General features: G+C 35.7%; 1 protein-coding gene across 2 annotated transcripts in view; it reads right to left on the bottom strand.

The window, feature by feature from the left end:
• Positions 1–16,476, bottom strand: part of FIG4 (FIG4 phosphoinositide 5-phosphatase) — a 98,157-nt gene that overhangs the window by 74,789 nt on the left and 6,892 nt on the right. Inside the window, exons 2-4 of one of the 2 annotated variants that reach the window (XM_036220900.1) lie at positions 9,184–9,282; positions 7,806–7,929; positions 1,927–2,083 (exon numbers count right to left, since the gene is read on the bottom strand). In XM_036220900.1, the coding sequence (XP_036076793.1) occupies positions 1,927–2,083; positions 7,806–7,929; positions 9,184–9,282 (380 nt within the window). Of the gene's footprint in view, positions 1–1,926; positions 2,084–6,712; positions 7,763–7,805; positions 7,930–9,183; positions 9,283–16,476 lie in introns of those variants that run through there. The other variant, XM_036220902.1, reaches the window with a different exon arrangement.

Genomic DNA, 16,476 nt, shown 5'->3' with positions numbered 1-16,476 from the left:
ACATTTTCTACAAATATTAAGATAATCATAATTTTTCCCAACAATATTTTAATATGATGAATTGCTCTAGCAAATTTTCTAATGTTGATACAGCTATGAGTTACGAGGATAACCTCTACTTGTCATTATGTATGATTGTTTAATAGGACTGTATTTTATTTCCTAATATTTAACCAAATATTTTTCCTTAAATGAATCATTGAATTATATAGTTTCATAAGCATGTTAAAAGTTCTACCTATCTAATAATAGTTCTTCAGTCTACCTATAACAAGCTATTAATATAATTGTATCCTATTCTGGATAATATCTATTTGCTACACAGTATTAATCACAAGATAATTTCACTCTTTAAAGATAGATTACTATATAGAACAACATAATTTGTTTTACTATTCTTGGCTAAAGAATCATAAAAATGGGTTTATAAATAATATAAACCTCTTCAACTTTTTCTCATTCTGTCGATTCATGTGCACTGATCTATACAACTCCCTTTTAATCAATATAGCATGCTTGTCTATAAACTACATGAGATATCATTTTTTCAGTTAATGTAAGACAAAGGCCCACTTTATTTGGTAAATTCTACTTACCTTCATTTGAAATGAATTATTTTTTAACCCCATTTCCAAATACCATCAAAGACAATGTCAAAAGAGTCTAGAAAATCATTCTCTAAAAGGGTCTTTTAGAGAGCCACACCATTTTTAAATTTTAGTTCATGTACCTAGAACACTATAGAAGTATAGTATAATTAAAATCCAAACCTTTCCTAAAAATTTATAAGCATGCCTAACTTTGTTCCATTTTAACCTTTATATTTATAACTAAGTTTACTTATTAAAACAAATCAATTCTATTCTTTTAAAAAAAAAAATCAATTTATCAATAGCCTTTACCCACATTCCCAAGGCTCCAAAAATTTTCCCCAAAACTTTTTCAAGGTTTAAAAACTATAGAAAAATTGGGGAAAAAATAGTACCATGAACACCAGTTCATCTTAATTCACTATTAAATCTCTCTCCTTAAACATATACATATATATTCTCTCTTTAAAACACATGTTATTTTTCTAAACCATTTTCTGTAAGTGGCAGACAAAATAACACGTCATTCCTAAGTATTTGAGAATATATATATATGTGTGTGTATATATATATATATACACACATATATATACATATGTAATGAACAAGGACAATCGTCTAAATAACCATAATATCATTATTACACCCCAAATTTAAAATCACTTCACTATTACCTACTATATACAAAGTGTCTCAATAAAGTCCTATATAGCTCTGTGTGGGTGTGTGTGCATATACATCCAGGAGCCAATAACAATTTGCCTATCCTTTTGGTTGTCATGTCTGTTCTAAAATCAAGAGCAATCCTCTGGCTTTTTCTGTTTTTGATGTCACTGACTTTTTTTTAAGAGCCTAGTTGACTTATAGAATGTTCCACAACAAAGATTTATCTGATTATTTCCTCATGCTTAGATTCAAATGAAATATGTTTGGCAAGAAAACTATCAGGTAATCTGTGTCCTTCTCATTGCTTCACATTAAGAGGCAAATAATGTCAGTTTTGTCTCATTATTGGTGATGCTAAGTTTGATCATTTGGTTAAGAATATTTGCCATATTATTCTTCTTTGTAAGTAATAGAGATTTATACAGTATATGCTGAGACTGAGTGAATGGTGTGTTTCTCAATAAACTCTCACCTAACAGTTTTTAGCAGCCATTGCTATCCTTGCCTGAGTAGGTTGTTATAATGAAGGTTTTTAATAGCCCTTGAACAAAGTTGTAGAATTCTGAACCAGTATTTTACATTTTTAATATAACATATAACATTTTAACTATATCTTATTTTCTAATTGGTCTATCACATGAAAAAAATAGTAATTACCACCAGCACATACCTAGCTTCATCAGGATGAGTAATTCGTACAGAATCATTAGGTATATAAATCATATTTGTATCTTCGATTTTATATATTGCATGACCTCCAATATCTGCCATCTTCCTCCTTTTGGTTATTAACACAATATAATAGCCTTCTAAAAACCTGACGAAACCTACATAACAAAAAAGGTAAATATGTTTCCTAAACTTAGTAATGCTTTTAGATACATATTTAAAAGGCAAAATAATTACAATACATTCCCTACTTTATTTCTATGATTTATAACCATATGAATTTTCAGTTCTCTTTGAATTATTCTCTAGAACAATTTGAATTACTCTCATAGAACTATCTATGCTGAGATTTATCTCACTTAAAAATATTACTCTATAAACAACTTTATTTCATTCATTCACTCTTACATTTAGTCTCGTTCCAAATAGAACTGAAATGATGGAAGCAAAAATATACACAAGATTAAGAAGAGTTTTTCAGTGAGTACAGACTTTCAAGAAAGAAAGTTCTACAGATCTGTTGCACAGCAAGGTATAGTTAACATCATCGTACTGTACACTTAAAAATGGCTGATAGTAATGTCTATATTGTTATATTTTCTACGTACATATGTAAAATAAATCAATATATATTAGTAAAAAATATGTAAAAATGAAAAAAGACACTTATGTTCTCAGAAACTTATAGTACAGTGCTAACACGCACTGTGAATCTTTATGGTGGATAAAGATTAAGCACCTCCCTAGATTTGTTTAATCATGAAACCTCATTTCTTTTTAAAAAGAAATTACCTAATGGATAAATATTCTGAGAAACAGACATTGAAATATGTTGCTCAAAAGTTAAGAGCAAACTTCATGGACTCTTGATGACTAGAGGCAAAATCCAACTTGAGCCAACTTTTTAAAAAAAAGGAATTAATATCGAAGCTACTGGGGTGATTCATGACACCAATGGACAAAAATACAATTGGATCTCAGCCAAGAAAAGAGAAACAATCCTAGTCAAAGATGCATTTCTGAAAATGTGCTCCATTTTCTCTTGCTCCATAGATCAGGCTCCTCCACTTCTCCGGATCGTGTGGTGGGAAACACAGCTGTTAACAGCTCTAGGTTTTATATTCAAAAGCTGCACTGGAAAGAAACAACTTTTTTTAAATAAAGCTCAAATCCAGATTCTTAGGGAAGGACTTGGATTGGCCCAATGTAGCTTGGGTGCCCAGCCCTTGACCAACCACCCGTAGATAAGGAATAGAGTCACACTGCACTGGAAGCCATTTATACAATAACTAGGTGACTTAGATGGGGCACGGGGAGTTGGTGTCAGTTCTCAAAAAAGTGGAGGTGGTGAGCGAACAAAACAACATATCCAGTAAATTGCATACCCTTCATGAAATCTTATAAATATCACTTGTGATAGTTAGCATTTTATGAATGTTAGAGCATTATAAAGTTATGTTTTATGTCAAATCATTGGAATGCACATGTTCTATACCAGTGATTGAGAAAGCCAAGTGTGCTAACACACTAGTTACCCTATAGTCTTGGTTAAAACTATTTTGGCTCCCAGAACTTTTGCTTTGAATGTGAAAACTAACTCTCTAGGTGGCGGTGGTGGTGGTGGTGAGGAGTTTCACTCCCATAGTAGCGACCTGAGGATCCCAGCAGACCCTTTCCCCAGTGAAGTAGCCATAACTGGTGGAAATCTTTTTTTTTTTTTTAATTGAAAGTTTCCGAAAATTGTCCTGATAGCATTAGGAAATAGAGAAACATTCAAGAACATTTACTAAATCGTGGTAAGAATTGTAAGTCTGTAGTATTTAAAACAAAACCTGCTTCCCATCTATACCTTTCTTCCAGTTCAGTGTGACAGAATATCTACTCTGGGCAGGTATAGCCAGGATCGTGCTCTCCCGTCTCTGCCCAGTTCTCAGTATAGGCCATGGTTTAGGCTCAGGAGGTTTAGGCCACCAGAAATTCTCATTTCCTTCAGCTCTGTGTTACAGAAGCTCTACTCCAGCAAGCACGGTGAGATCTGTGCTCCTTTCTTCTACCCAGCTCCTACTCGTGGAGCAGAGGCTCTATCCCAGCATGACTGGTCGAGAATATTAGGTCCTGATGCCCCACACCCAGCCCACTTGTAGAGCTGGTCAGATACAGTCATACAGCTGACTTCCCATGAGAAACGATGGCGGCCAGAAGGCTGTGGGACAGCATATCTAAAGCACTGACAGAAAAAAACTGTCAACCAAAAATCTCATAAGTGTCTTTCAAAATTTTCTTTTGCACACGTGTGTGTATGCTCACACTGCACTCATTCACTCACTCACTCTCTTTCTCTCTCTCTCTGTTGCTGTCTCTGTCTCTCACTCTCAGTGTTATATTCTACAACGTCTGAGCTAGGATCTTGGTGCTATGAATTTTTGCTCTAGAATCGACAAAAACTTATGTCTGTGGTCTTGTTATTCTCAGCTGACAAAAAAAGGAAACTACTAATTGAATATATTAACATAAACGAGCTGCAATATATTAGAAAGATGCCTCAAGGAGTTTATGAGCCACATTACTGAGAAAAAAAATGCTATTAAAAAATGAAAAATACTTATATTTTAGAAATCCACAAAACACAGAGTACTTTTTTTTTTTAATCTTCATTTATACTCCTTTCCTTGCCTTAGAGACTAGCCAAAAATTCCCTGACTAAAGCTAAAGGACATAGGAACGGGAAGGAAAAAAAGCTGATGACAATCACATTAAAAACAAGTTAGGAAGTAGTTATCCTTTTAGAAGGATAAAGCTTACAAAAGTAAGGCTCCAGAAGGAGCATAAAAACACTCAAAAGGAGACTCAATTGTGTTTAAGTAATAAATATTTCCAAGATGAATGATTTCCCTTTTATTCTTGCTACATATTTATCTTTTATACAAAAAAAGCTCTATAACAATTTCTCTCTACCTGCATTTCAACTGAATTTTAATTTTATGTTTCTAGTTCTAAATTAATATCACTCTACTTTTCCCTTTATAATTTGGTTGAAAGTAAATATACTGCACAAAAAAAGACTTTTCTACCAGCAAAAAAAAGCCTTCTGAATATTATAGATGAGAGTATTTTCTTCTTCTATTTTACTGAAAATTAGAAGTGTCACTTTTTTAAAAAAGGTTCTTATCAAACACATACAGCCAACAAATAAAAGGCTTCAGTTTGGCACAGATATCTGCCAAGAGTCAGTCTATTCATCACTTTAACAAATTGAAAGCCAGAACAAGTTTTTTCATCTTCTTCTATGTACTTCTGATCCCAGACCAATCTCACTGAGTATCTCCCAGAAGCCTAGGTGACAGTTATCATGCAAGTGATTTCCTTCTCTCTACACAGAGAATGCTGTGTCATTTGAAACAGATACCAAGCAAAGTATATCAAAGAGTATAAGGGAGGATGGAGTATCGCAGAGTTCTGGTGGCTAGAGAGGACCCCATGAGCACACCAACAGAGAAGAATGCAATATCCTGTCCAGGAGAGTGTGCTCACCATTCTAGCTAGTCACTATCTTAGAAACCTCCAGGGAGAACAGCACTCTGGCAGAGAAGTATGAAAAACTTCCACAAGGTATCTCGAGCTTTTACACAACAGAGCACTCTGGTCTGGAACCCAGGTGACTCTCTAACACCAAATCTACTGCTACCTCACTAATCTGAGGCTCACACTTTGATGTTCTTATTGTTTTCATTATTATCTTAGATTATAAGCAATCAATTTCTAAACGTGTAGTTTTAAGTAACGACTGAGTCCATCACTTAATCGACTTCAATAACACTTATTCTACCACTTCCCTTCAAAGTACTAACAGCTTAAGAGTATCCTCTGACAGGTGACATGGGCAGAAAAAGACATAGATCTGAGGCTATCAAAAGGGGATGGGACAGTCACAGGGCTGGGAGTAGTAAAGATTACAGGCCGCCCGCCACCAACTACATTGATGTGCCCCGGGACCGGATTAAACTTTGTGAAGGATGCCCTTGATCCCATCCAGTGACTTCCCAAACCTCCTGCTGGCTGCCTAATAACAATAGAGAAGGTCATAAATGGGAAGGGTGCTACAGGACCGAAACAATCCATGTCTAGGGGCCAGTGATGGTCCACAAACTTTTTGTACCAGCTCATAAAAAGACAAGTAAATGAACTGAAAGTACGGGTTTAGAAATCTTACAGTAATTTGAGATCACCACAAAATCTGAGTACATGACCAATGAACCTGCCTTGTAGCAGGGCACAGGTGAGTTTGGGTATTACTGAAGTTGTGTGATACGTCTTTTGTGGTCCAAGGTGCAGACAAGTTCTGCACAGTAGGAACATGTGTTCATCTGTGACATACAAGGTGGGAAAAAAGTCTGGTCCTTTATCGTAGTCTAGAAGTACTGTTTTAGATTTGTATAGATTGTGAACTAAATTAACCATAACAGTTCAAAACGTTCCAGCAAGAATACTATTCACAAATTAAGAATACTAAAAAAAAAGTTAACAGAGAAAATATTTTAGCCACAGAAAGAAGACAACCATTCTAGTCATTTCACACATGTATTATTTTGACAACCAGACTATACATTTTTCAAAGATAAGCATTTTGTGTTTCGCTATTTCAGTATCCCTTGTTATTTCTAAGACAGTACTAGACATATCATAGTCTTCTATTAACTCTCTGTTCACTCTTCACTGATTCTAAACTTTATTTACATGATTGAACTAGAACACATAAAATGCACTCCCATAAAATAATAAATGCTTACTTAGTACATTACTGTGTCACATTCCTGGTAGGTCAGTCTTTCAGTAACTTTATCCAAGTACAGTCTCAAATCTGAGAAGCTTCTAAATGCAAAAGAAGTAGCTTCCACAACACCTAAGAATGTCACCTTTAAAAAAAAGCATGTTCAGCCCTCACCCAGAGTTTATTAACTAATACTTGTGTATAAAATAAATATCTAATTCCAACTTATCATTTGATTTACCATAAAGATTCTGGTTTTACAAATCCACAGTACAGCAAAAACAGGTTCATTGCGATGAGGGACAATGCACACCAGAGGTACTGTGAGGCACTCACAAATCCCCACAAGCAAAGGAGTTATAAAGTTTGAGGGAAGAGTTTAGGTAAAATTTAAACAAAGAGGCTCCAACAAAGCAGGACAGCATGTAAGGAGATCAACATAAGGTCTGGACTGTGATGCCAAATTAGGGTCCCGTTTCCTTGAAAAGTTAGTGTAGCTGTAGACTGTTGTGTCCAGATGCTCTGCATCTGAGTTGTAAATCAAGGCTGCTTCTCTGTCAAGTGGCTTAGATCATCCATGCAAGAGGGCGATGTTTTCTTTCACTTACATAATTTGAAATAGCAAAATTTCTGATAGTCTGTGATTCTAGAAGACAGAGTTTCTTGGTGAGTAAGAAAGCAGTGGTTATTCACAGGGGGTTATGACATTTCACACTGCAGTGTGTCCTGAGGAGAAATTCCTGTTAATATTAAAGCTAGTTTTACCAGTATCTGTTTTTCCAGCTGATAAATGGCAGGGCAGATGTTTATAGACCAAGGTAATTTTTACTTTTTTAGTCCTCAACAAGCAAAACAGCAGATTCCTTAAAGGCCCTAAGCATTTTCATATTTGTTTGTATCCTAGAGGAAACTGGGCACAGTGCTGAGCACCTAACAGATGTTAATAAAGGCTGTTTGATGTCCAACTGATGAATAATGAAGTTTTAAACAACCAAGCCCACAGACAATGGATTATAATTAAAAAGCTGTATAGCTTGCAAACTATTTTTTAGTAGTCTATGTAAGAAAAAAAAAAAAAAAAAGAGGTAGTAAAAGGGAGTTACATTTCTTACCTACAATACCAAAAGCAGAAACAGCTCGATATAGCCCGGAGGAACCTTTCTGTCCCATCTTTGTTCTATTTCCTAGATCCAAGCGGCCAAGAAGTTCTCTCACCTCTTGAGGAGTATATACATGCTAAAAATAAGCAAATTTAATCTGTAAGGTTGTGCTTACTTTTTAGATCAATTATTATTTATCTCTGAAAATTAAAAGATGCCTGCAAGAATCATTAGCTCTCTCACAGAGAAGTATATAACAGTGCAGAACTAAGCTATGGTTTTAAAAAGCCAATGAATTCTTTAATATTAGCAATTAAGGGTGGTTATCAGATCATGTTGCTATTCTAAAAATCTGTTATGAAACCTTATCTTCTGAGCCAGAGATTTAAGGGATCCACAAAAAAATTTCAAGAAATCTGCAAACCCCTTAAAATTATATGCAAAGTTTTCATTATATGTGCATACATGCATTTTTATATGAAGGCCCATATCTTTTCTTAGATTCTCAAAAAGATCCCTGATTAACCATTCCAACCCCCAAATAAAACCAAGAATTATTACATTATATTAATAAAAACTCCCAGATTTGGGGAGTGTGGGGCACAAGGCCCAGGAGTACAGGAAATCACAAAATTAAATTTATCTAAAACTACTATAACACAGAAAATAGCTTTGCAAGACCTTAGTGAAAATGGGTTCCAAACTGTATCTATTAATATATTTGAAAAACCAGGAATCTACATGGGTTCAGAAGTATTCACAGACAGGAACTTTAAGGGTAAATCAGGTTCTCTCATTTTAAACAGTTAAAATGAACTGTTCACCACCACAATGTCATATTACTCTTTTGACTAACAGCCTCTTGTTTTTGTGCCATCTGAAATCGGCCTCATATTCTTGGCTCTGGATAACATAACATCTGGATAAGAACAGCTTATCATTTCTCTAGTACATAGCAAGTCATCAGAAGAGGTCCTGCACGTGAGTGTTAGCAGCATAATAAAGTTTGCAGAAGAGAAGTCCTTTCTGACTTCAAGTGGCTTCATATTAAAGCATGGTAATAAATAATCTCTGTGGTAAATGAAATATTAAGGGTTATATTGAATTATTAAAATGTCACCCCTTTAAGAAAATATATTCTTATTTGAAGAGTTTGCTTTGTAAAACAAATCAAAATGAGGAACTACATGTAATTCTGGCATACTCTTGACATCAGTAATTTCTAAAAAACATATTAGAGATCCAAATTCTAGCCAACCATGAAAAAATAATTGTAAGTTTTAGATGAACAATAAAAAAATTATATATGACTAGAAGGTGTAATGATATTTCATATTCTTTAAACAAGTACAAAAGTTTCTGTTTGTATTCAGGTTTGCAAGATACTTACCCTATCATCAATTATGACCAAATCTTTTGGTTCTGTTCTATCAATTTTCAAAACACGGTATTTTGTTTCTGCATGATTGCTCCCAACCAGGAAGTATCTCTATAAATTAAAAAAAAAAAAGGAATGTCATTAGCTTTTTAAGGCATTTTGTCTTATACACATTTAATAACAAATTCAGTTTTTGAAATTAAATACATTTATAAAGCTGGGTTACTTTTTTAAAGAAGTATTTCTGCTAACTGGCAGATTAAAGAAAGGCTGGTGCAAAAGGTCGATTTTAACAATGAAACACATTCTTAGTGGTGCCATGATAAGCATCAGTCTGAAACGCACCCAGTAACCAGGTCAGATAAATTTAATTATAATATGTAGAGATTAACCTAATTGATTGGAGACCGATGTTTAAACTTTGCCAGGAAGGAGCAGCTCTGGTAAGAATTAGAAAGCTTGACATATAATTAGGAATTCTCGGACAATTCTCAGACAATTCTCACTATTAAAATATTGATATTTTATTAAATAAATCTTTACAAATTTTCTAGAAAAGACTGAAAATACTGTAATACAGTAACTATAAAAATTCACTCCAAAGTCCTATAAAAGATTAAAATGAATATACTTTCTTAAATGGCTTTTTACAGAAAAGCTACAAGAAATAATTAATATTCTTTCTTTTCTGAAACACTTCCTTGGAGCGTTATATCTGAACATATGAGTCTTCTTATATGAATACTGAGAATAAAATGAATAATAAAACTGTGGAAAAATAATAATCTTATATTTGAATGAAAACACATTTAAGAAAATGTAAACAGGATGGATAATTTTAAAATTGCATTTAAAAAAATAAAACTCCATTAGCAAAAATAAATTATTTGAACATATTCTGCTTCAAAAATGTCCTTTAAAAAATTGCACGTTTTTCAACTTTGCAAAAATTGAGAAGACATTGCTACAATCAACTGGCATCTTACCATCTCATTGGTCAGATGAGATATAGATACACAAAATGATTAAATAAAATTCTCTAGATTAATGGCCAAACTGAAGTACGTAGACAAGAGCAATTCAGAGCAAGAAAGATTAATGTGGGTCACTGTAGATGCGGAGAATGTCAGTGGAGTCAGGACCTAAACTGAGCCTAAACTAAAGCTAGGTAAGATTTCAAACAGTAAGATTTTACTGTATATCAGAATATGAACAGTTGGTTATATTGTTTTAACACTAAATCTGTAGAAACTGATGGGGTTTTTAAATTGTTAAGTATATATCTATTTATAAAGATCTGATCTAGACTTCTAGGTCATAAAGAACAAAACTATATGTTAAAAAATGCTGGGTTAGCCTAGTCTCAAAGAGGAAGGCTAAACAAAAAACTGAATGCCTCACCTTCTAGGAGGGGTAGAGTCTGGATGACTCTATCAGTTACAATAATGTGGGGAAAAAAACAATTATAATAAAAATTAGTATGCAACCTTGAGACATCCTGGTCATGTCAAGGGACCAGGACTTGATACTCTGGGGGAGTAGCTAGAAGGGTAGGGAGATAAGGGTAAGGAGGTCAAAATTCTCAGCCTGGCCCCCGCTAATTCCTTCCCTGAGACCTTACCTACCACTAAGAGAAGAATAACCAATGTAATAAAATTAACTTTAGAAGAATGGCTTGTAAACTATAAATGTTTTTTAGCTGAAAAGGGAGCCACCTTCTTGAGGACTTGAGAAAAAAACAGTTTCTGGTAGAAGAGACAGCAAGTGCAAAGACATGTTGTGTTTGTTAGAGGAACAAGATTGAGAAAATGCTCATAACACAGTGAATAGTGTTCAACACAAAGGAAGTGCTCAATGAGTGTTAGTTAGTTCCTTTTCTCTCCTTTACTTTAAAAGACATCAGTGATGCCATTGTATTTAAGAAAAAGGAAAAAAAAAAAAAAAGGAAAGGAAAAAAGTATCCCAGAGAAAGAAAAGCATATGTAGGACCAGAATGGACCCAGAAAACAGAAGCATGTACAGACCTATTAGCAATCAATCTTTGTCCTCAGGAGAGAAGAGCACACAAATCAACAACTATGAGCAGCAGGCTGTAACAGAGCTATGAACTGGATGTGATGCCAACACAGGAGGGGCACTCAATTCATTTGAGGAGGGTCAGAGCAAGCTGTCCAGAGAGGCTGACATTGTCCTGATGTTGAGTTTGGCATTGAAGAATCTCTAAACAGGATTTGCACTGAGCCAAGATAGGACAAGTGACATCCACCACCTAACCTGCAACAATCCTCTCTCATCACCTGCCCCTATCAAAGCCCTTTTATTGATATCTAAATTCAGCACTTACTTCAGAAGGCCTTGTCTAAATTTATTTGGGACGTCTGTCCCCTTCGCCTAATTATAAGCAGCTCAGGAAACAGGCTAACACCCTAACTTCGGTGGTTTTTAATTCTAGCCTAGTTGCACAATCTGGTCCCATGGGCATTGGATAAATGTTAGGCGAAAGAACACTGCCTACCACAGACCAATCACTTAATTTGCTGGGTAACTTTCTACAACATTTACACTAACCCATCTTTATGTGGTAAGCACACACAAAGACGGCCCTTTTTGGTCCACTACTCTGTAAGAAGGCACGTCACAGCTTTAAGGGAGGTAAAATTCCTGAATGGAATTTCTTGAATTTTAATAGATCCTAGGAAATCTAAAGATTAACTGCAGTGGGACTATGATTTGGCATTTTATAATTTTATACACACACACACACACACACACACACACACACACACACACACTTCCCGAGACGCTAGTGGGTAAATGTATTACTGGCCTTTGGAGAAGACACAAAGGCAGATCTAACACCTCCCATATGTCCAGACCCCTTCAAAGCCTCCAGGAAGCAGGGCAGCCAAAGCTAAAATCCACGGAATTTGGAAGCAGATGTGAACGGGGGTGAAAGAAATGGAAAGTGACATAACTATCTACATTTTCTCTTCTAAAGTAGTCTAAGAATTAGAAAAAAGGTTTTGTGCAGAAAGAGCGACCTCACGTGGAACTAGTTATTTGGGAAAGAAAAACTACTGCTCTCAGCTGGCCTGCTATGACAGAATCACTCTCCTGCACTGCCCCCTAGTGCATAGCTGACCATCGACTTTGACACCAAAATTTTAGAAGAAATTTTTCCAGAAAGGCTTTATTTCTACTCGATTTTATTTCCTTTCTGTTAAATATATCAACTCTATAACTACGTACATATATTGTTAGACTTTGGTACACTGCAATCTATTTGCTTTAAAATGGATTTCAGGATTTGGGGGCTTAAAAATTACCTTGAAATAATTCTTCCTCACTGCTTTCTTTATTTTGAAAAAAATTCAAAATAAAAAATACAGTAAGAGTAACAGAATATACTATAAAAACCCATATACCCATCACCTAGATTGACCAAGTGTTAACATTTCTCTACATTTGTTTACTCCCTCCCTCCCTTTTGAGATAAGCTTTTTTTCCTTCTGAGCCATTTGAAAAAGAGTTGCAGGCACATTGCCCCTAAAAACCACAACTTATATTTCTTAAAAACAATGACAACCTCCCACATAATCATAATACCACTGATACAAAATTATCTACATACAATCTGTATTCAAATTTCTCCAAGTGTCCCTATAATATCCTTTACCTGGCTTTTTAAAAACCAGAATCCAATCATGGATCACATATTGCATTTGGTTATCATGTCTTTTCAAAACTCTTTTAATCTAGAAGGGTTCCCCTGCCTTTGTCTTTCATGACCCTAACATGTTTAAGGAGTCCAAGTTTTTTTACACCAATTTTTCTGGTTTTCTATAGATATCATTCATTTGACCTTTTATTAGTGAATGTCTCGTATGTGCCAGGAACGGGGCTAGACACCTGAGGGAAAAGATAAATTAAAGATATATTTTGGAGATAAAACTTGCTGATGGATTAAATTGGAAAAGGGAGTAATTGATCCAATTACTTTTATTTGAGCTACTAGCTAGATGGTGGTACCACTTACTGATGTAGGGATGACTGGAGAAGAAATGGGGTTGAGGGAAAACCAAGAAGTCTGTTGACAGCATGCCCAAAGAGATCAACTAGGAATTTTGTATGAGTCTGGAGCTCAAAGGAGAGATCTCGGTGGGTGTCATAGGTACATGTATATAGCATTTTAGCCATGCTTAGGCTCAAAGCCAAGGGACTCGCTTAAACTTACTTCGGAGAGTGAAAGTAGAGACAGAGCCCAAAAACTAGGTTGAAGCACTTCATTGTTTACAGGTTCAATGTGGAGAAGGAACCAGCTAAGGAGATCAAGAGGAAGAGTCAGTGATTAAGAAAAACCCCAAGACAGCACAAAGCCAACAAAGCAAAGGGAAGAGATCATTTTGAGAAGTGAGCAGTCATATCCACATCAAATGCAGTTTAGTGGTCAAAAAAGATGAGGCGAGAGAAGTGCCCAAAGGGTCTGACAATGAAAACTGTGAGTGGTCTTTCCATGGCAGTCTCAGTGATGGAGTGGGAGCAAAATCATGACAGAGCTGGTAGAAGGACAAATGAGTAGCCTTCTGGGTACAGATGGAAGAGTGAACACCTACTTCTGTTCCTCCCAAAACACCTCACTAAAACAATAACAAAGTTTTTTATGTTTCTTTTTTAGATTTGAGCCCCAAGAACAAAAAAGAAGAGTAAAGGAGATAGCAGCAAAAAAAAAAAAAAAATTATGTAAAACCGAAAAGCATGCCCATGAAAGCTGACTCCTGGGCTGGCAGCAGGAAAGTCAGGAAGCCACCTAATTTACACCACAGAACCTCCAAAAGGTGTGGAAATTTGTGACATCTCATTTCTGGAGGTAGGAATGTAAAATTTCAGAAAACTGAAGATAAAAAGAACATAGCACAAGCTTCTAAAGAGGAAAAACACAGGCTTGAAGGCTTGACACTAAAGATCAAGAAAAGAATAACATTAGAAATTCTCAGCAACAATATTGGAAGGTGGAAGATAGGGACATAATGCCTTGAAAGTTTGAAGAGAAAATTAATTTCAATCTTTAACATTAAGTCTATCAATCAAAAGTGAGAATAGGATAAGGACATTTTAGCCATGCTTAGGCTCAAAAAATTACCATCCATAAACTCTTCCTCATAAAGCAATTGGAGGAGGTGCTCCACCAAAATGAGGGCATAAATTGAGAAAGAGGAAGACACAGGTTCTGAGAAAATAAGGAAATCATCACGAGAGAGGCTACAAGATGATGGTGAATAGAACAAGATAGCAGCTGTACTGCAGGCCTCAGAAGCAACCAGTCTAGATTTGAGCCATTGCTTCAAAAAGATGAAACTGATAAGAATATCTAATGGAGATTTTACATATTTGGGAAGTTGAGGTCAAATTCATTATAAGTACTTAGTAATAACTAGGGACCGTAGAAAGAAAAAGTCATCTCAAGTACTGGTAGTCTGAAGTTCAAGTGGTGAAGGTAAAATAGGAAGTAAATAAAATGCCCAAAAGCAACAGAGAAGGAAAGGGAGCAGCAATTGAATTGTACAGGATTTCCATAAATCCACCTTGCGTCAGCTGGACTGCCTGAATGCACACACACATGCAGGTACGTATACATCAACTCTGCGGAGAAGGCGTTTATACGTGTGTTTATAAATATGTTGGGGCTGGGGGTTTAGTAGGAGTTGGAGCAGATAATTAGGATACCAACAAAACCTATATTAAAATGTCCATTAAGACAGTAGATGATCTGAGCTGGCTCTGTTCCTCAAGTTAAGCATCGATGTTCATGAAAATGCTTCAAATTTCAATATCTAGCTTTAACAGTGGTAACTTAGTATAAAGATGAATGTGTTTCTAAAATATATACATGAACTCAAAATTGAGTATAATGGTAACCCATTTAATAGGAAATTCAGTATCTACTAACATTATTATCTCCTTTTATAATGACAGGCTAATTAATCACTCACTTTTCATCTGAGGGAAGAAAATTAACCTTCTTGAAAGAGAAGAAATTTTAGGTTATCTGACAGCTTCAATTAATGTTAAACTTCACTTGAACTTTCAGAATAAAGGTATTATTTTTAAAGATCACGATGAAGTTACTTCTCACAATCTAATAGAATTGCAGGCCTTATTCAACAATCTCATAACCAGTAATGAAGCCCAGAAAGGGAAATGGACCCCTGATGTCTCCAAGTTCACTTTTTACAGATTCATGGCTGTACTGATGGGGGAAGCTTCAAATCCCCTCTGGACACAAGTTTGAAACTGTGGTACCTCCAATCACACTTCCCAAATCAGCTCTGCTTCTCTCTTCCACTTTATATCATTTGGTTCTCTGCTCCAATCCCTCAGCCAACCGCGTCCTATACTGTTCTCTTCCATTCCCTAATTACACAAAGCAAGGCTAATATCAAGGCTAATTAATAAGTAAGCTGCATCCCTCATGATGTGGTTCTTTATTCTATTTTGTATGATGGGGTGGGGAGGAGGGAAAAGCTTCCTTAAACCTTTTTGTAACAAGGCAGGAATTAAAAACACATCTACCTACCTACCTGCATACATACAAATGATTTTAAGCTAGCAAAGCACACATGCAGACACAATAATCTGCCACAGTTCTATTCAGCTACCAATTTTAAGGTCAACTGCTATGTGCACTTATTGCAATGGTCACTTATGGCAATGGTAAGATCCATAGGGCAACACATATTAAGTAAGAGCTACAAATTGTAGGTCATCTAAGGTGGATTGCAATTTCACCAAGAAAAACTTCAGGCTGCTGAAACTCCTGTGTGACGCTCATAGTTGCAATGGGCTGTATGACCATTAGGACTGGATCTGGCCTTAGTTTATGTGTAGATGTAGACCTGGGTCACAGGACAGGGCTGCAGGAGCCAAAGGGCAGCATGAAGGTGCTGGGCGCCAGAGAGAACAGGTAAGTTTGGGAGGGACCAGACCCTTCACAAGACCAGAACGACTTCCTGTCTACTATCTGCCTCCTTTTCCTGTCTAAATAATCCTCAAACTCTACCTCTAAACACAGGTAACAATGACCGCCTGAATGTCACCTCAGAAGTAATTCTACTCAATTATCCTTCTAAATGCAGCCTCAGGACAAGAGACAACTGATCTTGCCCAATGTCTCTTTTTTCCTTAATGTGTCCCCTAATTCCTTCATAATTCATTAAAACACTCCTACCCACAAAAACAAGAATGCCCATTTCTTTCACATACTTGCTAACAATGACTGGTCATTTGGTCAATCTTTGCCATTTTGAC

This window comes from Rousettus aegyptiacus, unplaced genomic scaffold (assembly GCF_014176215.1).
Source record: "Rousettus aegyptiacus isolate mRouAeg1 unplaced genomic scaffold, mRouAeg1.p scaffold_m13_p_1, whole genome shotgun sequence".
NCBI classification, from domain to species: domain Eukaryota; kingdom Metazoa; phylum Chordata; class Mammalia; order Chiroptera; family Pteropodidae; genus Rousettus; species Rousettus aegyptiacus.
The sequence above is the reverse complement of the archived record's forward strand: the minus strand, read 5'-3'. Positions and strand labels throughout refer to the sequence as shown.